The 12,442-nt window shown below is 37.7% G+C and overlaps 2 protein-coding genes across 2 annotated transcripts in view; both read right to left on the bottom strand.

Moving 5' to 3' along the window:
* Positions 1-5,179, bottom strand: part of LOC130084293 (counting factor associated protein D-like) — a 60,820-nt gene extending 55,641 nt beyond the window's left edge. The window contains exons 1-7 of the mRNA XM_056249616.1: positions 5,077-5,179; positions 4,879-4,938; positions 4,695-4,796; positions 4,434-4,606; positions 2,686-2,935; positions 2,392-2,602; positions 1,688-2,301 (exon numbers count right to left, since the gene is read on the bottom strand). Of these exons, the coding sequence (XP_056105591.1) occupies positions 2,163-2,301; positions 2,392-2,602; positions 2,686-2,935; positions 4,434-4,606; positions 4,695-4,796; positions 4,879-4,938; positions 5,077-5,122 (981 nt within the window). The 5' untranslated portion in view covers positions 5,123-5,179 and the 3' untranslated portion in view covers positions 1,688-2,162. The remainder of the gene's footprint in view (positions 1-1,687; positions 2,302-2,391; positions 2,603-2,685; positions 2,936-4,433; positions 4,607-4,694; positions 4,797-4,878; positions 4,939-5,076) is intronic.
* A 4,479-nt stretch (positions 5,180-9,658) lies between these two features.
* Positions 9,659-12,336, bottom strand: LOC130084201 (counting factor associated protein D-like). The gene is made up of 7 exons (XM_056249433.1): positions 12,266-12,336; positions 11,613-11,672; positions 11,429-11,530; positions 11,168-11,340; positions 10,758-11,007; positions 10,464-10,674; positions 9,659-9,776 (listed from the first exon to the last, which is right to left on the bottom strand). Exons 1-7 carry the CDS (start codon positions 12,288-12,290, stop codon positions 9,659-9,661), a joined length of 939 nt encoding a protein of 312 aa, XP_056105408.1. The 5' UTR covers positions 12,291-12,336.
* Between the last annotated feature and the right edge of the window lie 106 nt (positions 12,337-12,442).

Genomic DNA, 12,442 nt, shown 5'->3' with positions numbered 1-12,442 from the left:
GGAATGACGACATGCTTTACGGCAACTATGACACACACATCAACAACGACGTCACACACATCAACAACAACATTTGAAGCACGAAGACACTTGCGCGCATTTCAGACGTGATACTCGACGATGGAAAAAGCAAAGAAAACGCGGTCGGAAGAGACTAGGAAAAGGAAAAGAGAATCTGACCGCGTGAGGAACCGGACAAGAGTCCCACTCGGTCGGGCTTTCACTCGTTGGCGCAAGCTAAAAAGCAGCACTGGATGCAACAGTGATGCTTACCTGGCGATCTTGTTGATGGACTAGTAAGTAAATCTTTGTAAGGACTAGTAAGTTTGTGTGCATTTTATTTTGTGATTTCACCGGAATGAATAGAGTCTCCGTCAATCTATCGCCGTTGCGGAGACTGATAGATTGAAGAGCGCGTCCGAGTGAAGACTGCACGCACGCCGCCACAAGAGACACTTTGTATCCATGACACTGATAGCAGGTTGAGTTCAAAAACAAATTTTAGCGCTAGATCTCTTATTTAAAGGCACACTATGCAAGATTTGTACCTTAATATAACAGCTTCAAAGGGGTATCAAAGGGGTATCAGGCTGTGAGTGCAGAGACCAGTCTATGGCAGACGCTCTGCGTGAGTGGCATTTACGACAGTAGCGACTCTAGGGGTCGCTGTTTGACAAAAACAGAATTCCTGCATAGTGTGCCTTTAAAAGCCACAACACAACATTTTCTAAGCTTAATTCTGTTTTTCATTTGCAAAACTGTGACTTGCCCGAGGACTTCACTCAAATGGCTGTGGGAATACTGACAGTCCAAATCTAAGACCAACCCATTCACACCTCAAAGCATCTTTCATCGCAATAGTACTTCTTGTTATAATTGTTGTTGACGGCCTGGGAAGTTACCCAAATCCTCCGTGTCTTTTATGTGGACTTGTGTACACACTGCATCTAGACACATTTGACTTTGTGCTGGCCCTAAAATCCATGCAAATGACCATGCAAATGTGTAAGCAATTTTGTTGTTTATTAAAGAATAATATCAAATAAATAAATAAATAAATTAAATATTTAAATAAATAACAAACGTTCTGTCTTTTTTTTAGAATAGTATTACTAGCATTACTCAAGTCAACAGCGAGTTTGAAACAAAAGAAAATTAACTTGTACTAACTTGAGCACATTATGTTCGTCTGAACTCATTCTTATTAGGTAACTGCAACCTAATTTTCTTAATATTCCTAATCTTCCTCTTAATCAGGGAATTTCACTGTAGAAAAACAATGCACTCAAGTAACTTGTAATTTCACACTCTTTTTCTAATTAAGAGAGGTGTTCATTTACTTGATTTTTCAAAGTTTATGTACTCAACTAATCAATTTTAACAGTATTTGCTCCACAATCTGAGAAGTTGTTGATACCGGGGATGTGTGTAAATCACACACTAAATTAAATTAGTTTTTGTAAATTATAGTTTTACTTTACAATGAATATCCAAAAATAATTTGCATTCATTTTACAACATTTTTAACACTTTCAAACCTTCAAAACCTAAAGCGTTAAAGTAGCAATGAAATGAAAGCCGCAACTGATCTTTTCTTCCATATTGTGAAATAAATCCAGAACATTTTTTATCTTCATTTTTATTTCTTTTGAAAAAAAAAATCAGCCTAATTTAAGTATGAGTAAACTGGTTTTAAACCAGATTTTTGAATAGTCTGACACAGAAGTTTATTTATTGATTTGATACAAAATCTTTGGTCAGAACTGATGTTACATTTAATCAAAGATAAAACTTATGGCTTTAATCAGTATTTCAATCATTAGTATTTAATGACATTTGAGATTCGATAAGCAATGTCACCATCAACACTTTATACACAGAAGACCAGCTACAAACCCTAAACTGAAAATTATACATCTTGCCAAAATAGCTTGAAGATGCAGATACTCAATTAAACCAAATGTAATTATGATGATGATTTAGAAAAAGATTAAATTACCACTATTCTCATCAGAGGACAGTTTAAGTTAGTTGAACTACTTAAAACAATGATTTCACATTTTTTTAACCTTTAGATTTTAATGACAAACTCTTAGAAAGTCTGAGAAAGTTTATCATACTGTATCATATGTTGGCAACAGACTCAAAGAAATGTGTGAGGACTATTTTGTAACAGCCTTTTTCTTATTTGGAATTAATAAACCTCCTGTCATCCTGGCCATCTCTGCCTTAGACCGATCAGCGAAGTGGTTGATACCGAGGCTGAATGTAAGACCGGCTCTGTTCATAGAGTGCACACGCCTGAGGAGGAAGAGGATGTTAAACAAAAAAAGCATTTGCACCTTAAATCAGACAACTTCACAGATTTATCACAGATTTGCTTTTCCTCACCGAAGAGTATGTACAAAGTAGCTCTCGCGCTCCTCGTGTTCCTTCTCACTTGCATACTGACGTTTAAACTTCTCCTTAAAGGGGCCAAACAAACGGTGGGCGTGGCTAACAGGAGAGGTGTGAACATAGTCTTGAAGGGGGTTGGCCAATATTTGATGCTCCTCAGGAGGATCCGGAAACTCCTCATACGCCATTTCTAAACACATAAAACCTCAGTGAGCGTTTGATTAGATGGTCTGTAAGAGTAAAAGAGACGGACACAGGCATGTCACTGAATGTGTGTTCTCCAGTTACCTCCAGGGGGAGTGAAAATGTCCGACTCAGTTTGGGGACTGAAGTCACTGTAGTCAATCATGTATTTGTCATTGTGAGACTCCAAGAGAGTGTTGAAGCCCATCATCTCAAAGTGGTACGGGACGGCTGGGGAATCATTTCCCTCTGGACGTGTGACCCACAGACGATATGTGTTCTTCTTATGACCGGCCTGTGTGACCTTTTTCCAGACCTCACACTGAACGCCTGCGTAATCCTCCATCTTCTCAAACTGCAAAACAATGATTTTATGTAAATTTTATACAAATAATTTAATCTATGGGATTTAATGTTGTTCATATCTTTCTAAACCTGTTTGACTTTCTTCTACATAGCACAAGACATTTCGGACTTTTTCAACTGTTTTTGTCCATACAGTGAAAGTCAGTGGAGTCCAAAACAAAACATTGGACCCCATTGACTTACATCATTCGGACAAAAAACAACAACACTGAGGGGCTGTTTACACGTCATTGATGTACTTAAAACAGGAAAAGGATTTCCTTCGCGTTTTTCGCATACAGACGGTTCAGCTCCTGTGTATTTAATTGATCTTCAATCATTCACATTTTTCTATATATCCAGACTGATCTCATGAAATGGCGTAAGACACGCCAATTCGTATTTCCATTTTTGGCGTGCTATCAACACGCATAATCGCTTTTCAGCGTGTTTATCAACGTCTTGACTTAATGTTACATTACTGTATATATAAATATACAACATGACATCATGACTTTGCGTAAACATATACACGCCACTTTCAAGTCAAGTGGCGTGTTATCTATACGCATTTTGAGCTATCCGCGTGTATGTCCACGCCGAAATTAACCGTCCTCTTTTGCGTGTATGTGTACGTACGCCGTTAAATGTCCGAGTGATTCCGCGTGTATGTATACGCCGTTAAATGTACGAGCGAAACGAAGCAAAATGTATATTTACATCTGTGGAGCAATATTTTTTTCCTAGGATGGTAGGGGAAGACTCATAAATGGTATTAACCCCAGTGACGGGTAGGTTTAGGGACGGGACGGGGTTGGGGTAGGTCATATATTTCAGACTGATGTCATGTTGATATAATCGTTAACAAACATGTATTCATTACTTCGATGAGCTCATTGTTTCTACCTTAAATTAATTGTTTAAATGAATACATTATTAGCTAACTGTGTGATTTGAATATGTAGGCTACATTTCTGAAATAAATAACTTGGACAGTCACCTATGATAATCACTCTAAAGTATAGACATGCATTTTCTGTAAAGCTGCTTTGAAACAATATGCACTGTAAAATGTATACAAATAAATGTTAATTGAGTTTAATTGAACAGACGACAACGTTGTCAAAACGATCCCGTTCACAAGGATCCGCAAAAACAGCCTAAATCACTGTATTCTGCTGCCAGGCCAGTAGTTAGCGGTCACTTGGTAAAAAAAACACAATGCACTTGTGAACACATAGATTGAACACATAATCCACATTCGCATGATGTCACTGTTTTCACAAATTAACATTTTTGTAGTTTACACAGAGAAAATAACGGTATTGTTTTCAGAATCTTGCACTTTGAAACCCGTTTTCAAAAGTTTGCGTTTTCAGCCCCCTAATACACCATTGTCATGTAAATGAATGGCCAAAGCGCATGAAAAGTTTGTAGTCGAAATTGGTGTCGTGTAAACGGCCCCTGAGACATTTTTCTAAATAGCTTTTGTGTTCTATAGTACATACTTCAAAGCCCTGCAGATCAGGCAGTGCTGTCTGTGGACGTATTGGATCCTCCTTTGTACCATTAAGCTGGAAATATTTAATAGCTTGGATTTCAGTCTCAGTGGTAACTGGTGTGATCTGGTAAATGGCACCATAATCCAAGTCGTTTCCAATCAGAAAAGTGCGCACTGTACCTGTATAGAGAGCACCAATGAAGAGAAACTGCATACATAATCTATTTTGATTTGAACACTATGTGACTTTATCATGAGAATCACTGACTATTACGATAGTCGATGCGACTTCTGTTCCCCTCAAGGTCGTACCAAACTTCAAACGGTTCCTTTAGCGTAGAATCACCAGAATAAGGCAAAGACAGCATACCTACATAAAAGAGGTACATGTAACATACTGAAAAAGAAGTGTACTGTACTGGGATGTACTGTGTAATTAGGCAGAAATGCACCTTTGACATGATACATCTTTCCAAAATCAGGAGCTGTCCTGACACCAACTGGAGTGGCATCTGGGGAAGAAACAGAGAGAGATCACAATTCACTGAATCAACTTTACTTGAATACTTGTTGTACAACACATTTAGTGTTCAAAACATCACAGGAAATGTGTCATATTATCATGTTTTCTTCCTGTTTTTTCTCTTTACCTGCAGCACACAGCAGAAGCACGAACCCAGCTAGAAGACGCCACATAGTGCAATCTAAAGCAGACAAACATCCACTGGAGATGGAAAATAAGCTTTCGTCCGTCTGAAAACGTCAAACACGAGTGTTCGTGGATAGCAGAAGTGCGCAGTAAAAACACACGAAGGAGGGACTGGATTAACGTCACATATGACAGAGAAGAGGGTTCATTGGTGGGGTGGACAAATATTTATTGAGCTGGGTCAAGGTCTGTGTTTGATACCCCTCAGGTGAGATTGTGGGGGTGATTGTTGAGGGTCGCCTGGAATCAGTCCACCTTTCACCCCTGGGAAAAAGTACTGTGAATGTGCTGGTGCTTTTAAAGGTACACTCATTCCTGAATTATTGGTTAAGATATATGTAAAAAAGCAATTTAATTAACTTAAACTACTGGGCCCGTATTCATAAAGATTCTAAGAATCCTCTCAGAAAACTCTTAATTTAGCTTAACAACTTTTATGTAGGAGTCTTAGGTTAAGAGCGATTCGGGATCGATCTGAGAGCAACTCTGAGTAAGGAAAAGACAAAATCTTAGTGAGGAGGCGGGGCTGACCCTGTTGCTATGTATGACACAATCTTTTGAAGACTGTGATTGGTTGGTTGTCCAAGAAGGGAAAAAAAGAGTGATTTTAAGTATAGGGTCTATTCTAAGCCTTCACTTTGAAATTACATGCGTCATTTTTCCTATTTGACCGTTCTCACACACACACACACACACACATTATATATGTGTATAATACTTTTTTTTTATTTACCATGCTGTTAATTTCCTATAAGGTATACCGTATTTGATTGGCTTAGAATGATAAAAATTGTTCCACTCTTTCCAATTACACTGATTGCTGGCATGTCTATTTAAGTGTTGGTTTGAATGTTGGTTTTAATGTAACAAACATGGAATCAAAACCAAGAAGGGCGAGAAAGCCCGATTGGACAGAGGAACAGTGTTCAGTTAGCCCAGTTAGTGGATGAACACAAGGCCATCCTTAAAGGAAAATTCAGGCCGGGTATCAATATATAGCGTCTCACTGTCATCCATTGTCTGCAACACATTTCTTCTCCCTCCTCTTCTTTCTGCCATTTTCTCCTCTGCTAAAGAAACTCTTAAGCCTCTTAAAAGTCCTCGTCCATACTCCTAACAATTTTGACCTTAAGACCTCTTTTAAGGGTTAAGATACTTTCTGAATTACTTTTTTCTTTCAGTACTAGGATTTTTCACTTTAATTTTAAGAGTAAACACCCACATTTCTACGAATTTTCTTAGAATTTTGTCACTAGGAGCTAGTCTTTGCATTAAGAATCTTTATGAATACGGGCCGTGGAATATAGGCTCAAATTGAAGATTGGCCAGCTCTTAAGTGGTTGTTTGAGTGTTTTGAATTTGTAGGGGAAAATAAGTGTATGTTATATAAAGCACTGTTTACAATGGGCTGATGTTCAGTGTGTTGAACATTGATTTACAGTGATAACATAGATCAATCTCCTAAATAAATAGCTAATGTGTATATAAATAGTAAAATAAACTATTTATATACTCTTTAGCTATTTATGAGGTATATGGTAAGATCACTGTAGTATTGTTTAAGTATTTGTATGTATACCAAACCAGATCCAGCACTTTATTGTAACTTTTAGAACTTTAGCATAATTGCAATGTAGTTAAAGTACATAGAATAGCACTTTATTTGTATAAGTGTATGTGTAACTTGTTTGAAAACAGTGATGTCTCTTGTAGTATGTTATTTGAATATTGAGGTGTCCTTAAACTGTGTAGTATTATATGTAAATTTAAATGTTAGCATTGTTGTTTGTTATTGTGATGACCTGACGGGGGACTGCAGATGTAAAGTAGCCCTGGGGCTAATTCTGGCATATTTACATCTCTGAAAAGATGTTCATTAATATGCATTGTCCCTTTTAAATAAATAAATAAATAAATAAATAAATGTCATCACCGTAAAAAAAATGTTCAACATGTTTAAATGTATATAGATGGATCATGTTTATTTCTCACCTCAGTGATTAAATGATGGTCTTTCTGTTTGCATCTGAAATATTAGCTATTTCATAGGCATTAGAATGGGTAGAGGTTATTTGCTCAGACTTCACCTGTATAAGAAAAAGAGTTCACTGCAAGACCATTATTTTGGAAAAATGTTAATAGTACATACACTTTATAATTCTAAATATGATGTTACTTTTTGTGGGTATGGCTACATGCTGGGATATTAAAGGCAATTAAATGGTAGATGGAGTCATAAAACAAGAAAGAATATGTATTGGGGGGGGGGGGGGGGGGGGATTAGGCAGGATTAAGGAACCATTTAGAGGAAGAAATTGAACTACTTTGGCATCAGCAATGTGAAAAAGATATTAACTTGAAACATGAGATGAGCTACTGGCACAGTGGAAAAAATTTAGATCAAGTGTAGCTAAAAAAAGAAAATAAATGTAATAAAATTTAAAATAATATTACAATTATAAGGGTGTCTAATTGTTTCATTAATCCTAATGCAAGTAAAAATGACACAAAAGGTTATCAATATCAGAACTTATTTATAGTGTTGTTTAGTTAGTATTTTATTACATTTCGGGTTGACCAAAAATGTCAAGCAAACAGACTTCAAGCCATACATTGAAATGGATACATTTTGCAAAATAAGTTGAAAATGAAGATACTCCATTTAAACAAATGCACTTATTCAAAAGATGATTTAGCAAAAGATGTAGGGCAGCATTTAACAATTATTTTGATAATTGATTAATCCGTTTATTGTGTCTTCAAATAATTGGATAAAAAAGGCATTTTAATTAAAAAAAGTTTGCCCAATGTTGTCCTCAAAACAATAAATTGAAGGCTATGAATGCAAATTTAATAAATTATATATCTATAACGTAGGTAATGCTATATAGTAGGCCAACACTACAGTCTCTTTACAGATAATGCTCTCAGAAAAAAAAGTTAGTCGTGTTACATGTAATATTTCAAACATTCATTTAACACCCAACATAATGCACATTTAATGCAGCAACATGTATATTTTCATCAGAATTATTGCACTTCCATTCTAATGGCTGTCGTTTGACGCTCCTTCAGTAAAGTCTGTGAAGTTTAACTACCGCTTGCTGTCATGACAAGCCTTTATGCAAAACGAAAATACTCCCTGGCTTTCGAACATTTACAGATAATGATATAAACAAAATGCAAGTCATGCGCAGGAGAAAACACTTGAATCAACACATGGATCTGTCGAGGCGCCTGACAGAGCGAGCTGCGGTAAACCTCATGCTTATGCACTTCTTTAAAGCACTTAATTATGTTTTTAACAGTGCATTATGTTTATGACCACACGGGATGTGCTCTTTTCCCACAGCAGCTAATTCTGTGTTGTTGATGTTTATGATATGTATTGTTCATTGAAATGCATTATTCACTTCTGCAAAGGGACATGACTGGAGGATGCTTTCCGTGCAGCTAATCGATCTGTCACCGCTTATTAAAGCTGCAGTCCGTAGCTTTTTTGGGTTAAAAATTATCCAAAATACATATTTGAGAAAATACATAACCAGCCAGTGTTCAAAACTATCTGCTTGCCTTAGCTCGATTCAAAGCGGTAAGCTTGTAATAATGTTTTTAATTTCAGTGGTACTGGTGGATTTCCACGGGAGATTCGAGCATGTCTTTGCGTCATTACGTCACATCTGTACACACACATCTGTACACATAAAGAAGAGTCTCGGCTAGTATAAGCTATGTTGTGTGTGAGGATGTTGGAGGTAGAGATTTATAGCCTTTTCTCACAGCACTTGATATAATTAAACTTATCAATTTGATGGCGGATCCAGAAAGGTTCAAACGACAATCACCAGTGACAACTAGAGATTCACCCGCTGTAAAATGCAAAAGACTTCGTTCGGACTTCGGAGTGGCTACATAAAAAGCAGCCGGCCCATGCAAATTACAAGGATAAATATCGAAAGGACATGTAGTCACGCAATGCTGACGTTGTTAACATTAACAATTTGAGAACAAAGTATAATTTGCACGGTTTTACGTGATATGATAAGCTATTGTTAGATTTAATCAGCGCGATTTACTGCAATGTCAGAACCAGAACAAAAGTGGATGTTACTCACTTGTTCAGACATTTTCCGGTGAAAATTAATATGTTGGTCATACTTCCAAAAAGAATAATCTGTGATTCTGAATGCCAGTATCCACACCAGCGCGGCGACTGACAGCCGCACACTCTCCTCAAACATTGTGTTCATCCGTGCTGTGCCGTGTCGAGGGTGTCGAGGCACAACCCACGTAAAGTTGATAATTCCGCGAATTACTGCAATTGCAGATTTCGAACAGAGATGGCGACAAAGAGGAAAAACCGCGGACTGGAGCTTTAACATTATCGATTCATTTTTGCAGCCCAGAAAAGATGAAAACACTTTTCTCATCAGAGGACAGTTTAAGTTAGTTGAGCTACTTGTTAATACACACATTGGGAACATACTCAAAGAAAAGTGTGAGGGCTGTTTAACAACCTTTCTCTATTCCGCAACACGTAAACGTCCTCTCCTTCTGGCCAGCTCCGCCTTTGACCAATCGGCGGAGTCATTGATACCGAGGCTGAATGTAAGACCGGCTCTGTTTGAAGAGTGCACAAGCCTGAGGAGGAAGAGGATGTAAAAAAGAAAGCATAAGTATCTTAAATAAGGCAAGGTCAAAGACTGCTTACTAGTACTACTTGTATAAAAAAAAATATTAAAAAGGCCCTAAAAATTCCACTGCTTTTCCAACGTCAGACTAAACCGTTCTCTTTGCTTAACGATTCAATGCTGATCCGGCCCAGCGTTCAGGGCCGAGAGCAGTTTGTAATCGTGCCGTGGCGAACCAAGCTCACGTGGAAATATAACTGAACCGTTACTCATCATTCTTAAAACCGTTTGGCCCGACGGTGGAAAAGCGGCTTATTGTTGCGACAACTATGAATTAATGACTGAATGAATAAGGCATTTATATTAATGAGTTATGTTCATAACTATGAACATTTTTGTTTAAGACGACTTCTTTTTGGTTGTTATTTTAGTTGAAATATCTTTGTCAGCAGATCAGCACACATACAGTGATAGAAGCAGCTATAATTATGTATATTAATTACTATAACTGACCTGCTGATAGACATACATGAGGGATTACCATTGTCCTTCCAAATGTTTTTAGCCATGACTATATTCACAAGACTCTCATACAGTATTGCTTATTTAATCGATTATGTAAATAATAAAATTGGTGTCTATTTTTATAATGTAATTTTACATCACTAAATATCAACTGTTTTTTGTTTTTCCTCACCGAAGAGTATGTACAAAGTAGCTCTCGCGCTCCTCGTGCTCCTTCTCACTTGCATACTGACGTTTAAACTTCTCCTTAAAGGGGCCAAACAAACGGTGGGCGTGGCTAACAGGAGAGGTGTGGACATAGTCTTGAAGGGGGTTGGCCAATATTTGATGCTCCTCAGGAGGATCCGGAAACTCCTCATACGCCATTTCTAAACACATAAAACCTCAGTGAGCATTTGATTAGATGGTCTGTAAGAGTAAAAGAGACGGACACAGGGATGTCACTGAATGTGTGTTCTCCAGTTACCTCCAGGGGGAGTGAAAATGTCCGACTCAGTTTGGGGACTGAAGTCACTGTAGTCAATCATGTATTTGTCATTGTGAGACTCCAAGAGAGTGTTGAAGCCCATCATCTCAAAGTGGTACGGGACGGCTGGGGAATCATTTCCCTCTGGACGTGTGACCCACAGACGATATGTGTTCTTCTTATGACCGGCCTGTGTGACCTTTTTCCAGACCTCACGCTGAACGCCTGCGTAATCCTCCATCTTCTCAAACTGCACAAAACAAAACAACATTTTATACACATTTCAGCCTCATTGTTGCATTGGTTTGCTCTAAAGAAGAAAGTCATTCAGGTTTGAAAGACATGAGGATCAGTAAATGATGATAGAATTTTTCAATTTTGGGTGAACTGTCCCTTTAAGAAGTACATACTTCAAAGCCCTGCAGATCAGGCAGTGCTGTCTGTGGACGTATTGGATCCTCCTTTGTACCATTAAGCTGGAAATATTTAATAGCTTGGATTTCAGTCTCAGTGGTAACTGGTGTGATCTGGTAAATGGCACCATAATCCAAGTCGTTTCCAATCAGAAAAGTGCGCACTGTACCTGTATAGAGAGCACCAATGAAGAGAAACTGCATACATAATCTATTTTGATTTTAACACTATGTGACTTTATCATGAGAATCACTGACTATTACGATAGTCGATGCGACTTCTGTTCCCCTCAAGGTCGTACCAAACTTCAAACGGTTCCTTTAGCTTAGAATCACCAGAATAAGGCAAAGACAGCATACCTACATAAAAGAGGTACATGTAACATACTGAAAAAGAAGTGTACTGTACTGGGTTGTACTGGGTAATTAGGCAGAAATGCACCTTTGACATGATACATCTTTCCAAAATCAGGAGCTGTCCTGACACCAACTGGAGTGGCATCTGGGGAAGAAACAGAGAGAGATCACAAAATGTATTATTAACTTTTCTATAACTAAGAATAGAAACGAAACTTATTTTATAGCATACTTGGCATGTTGCTATAGGAAATTAAATCACGAGATCAACTCCCATACTGTATAACGTTATGTCATGAGGGTCCATTTGGGGGCAGACAAATATTTATCGAACTATGACAATTCTCGATATGATTCTCGAGATCAATATCCCAAATAATTAGCTGACAAATAACGTACATAGTAGCCTAAATAGAACCTAGTTCTTCAAATTTGTAGATGGATAAAAATATTATCGTCGTGATGTGTATTGCTGCATTTATCGGAAATGTCCTACTTCCCACTTCGGAGGTCGTAATAATAACTCATATTTAGTAATATCCATATGACTTTGAATAAAATGCAGCGTCCCATTTGTTGACAACCGTTCCGGATTTCCGTCGAATAAAAGCTGTTTTCGCTGTATAAAATGCATACAACAAGAATCGGATGGTAATTTAGGCTATGTGAATATGCATGGCTGTAAGAAGAATGTAAATGACGTGGGTAAAACGAAATAAACTCATAGACAAACTCAACCCTCAGTCGTTCTCTCCTCCGCCATGTTTTACGGACACACCCAGAAATGACTGAGACCGCAAGAATCATCTGTGAAATCACGAGTGAAAAGAGAGATGGGAAAAAGAAACTTTGCAGAAATGCTTAAAACATGAGATGAGCTACTGCCACTGTGGAAAAAGTTAGACCATGTTTAAT

This window comes from Rhinichthys klamathensis, unplaced genomic scaffold (assembly GCF_029890125.1).
Source record: "Rhinichthys klamathensis goyatoka isolate OS25496 unplaced genomic scaffold, OSU_Roscu_1.1 h1tg000060l_1, whole genome shotgun sequence".
Classification (NCBI taxonomy): Eukaryota; Metazoa; Chordata; class Actinopteri; order Cypriniformes; family Leuciscidae; genus Rhinichthys; species Rhinichthys klamathensis.
This window is presented reverse-complemented; position numbering and strand designations above follow the sequence as displayed.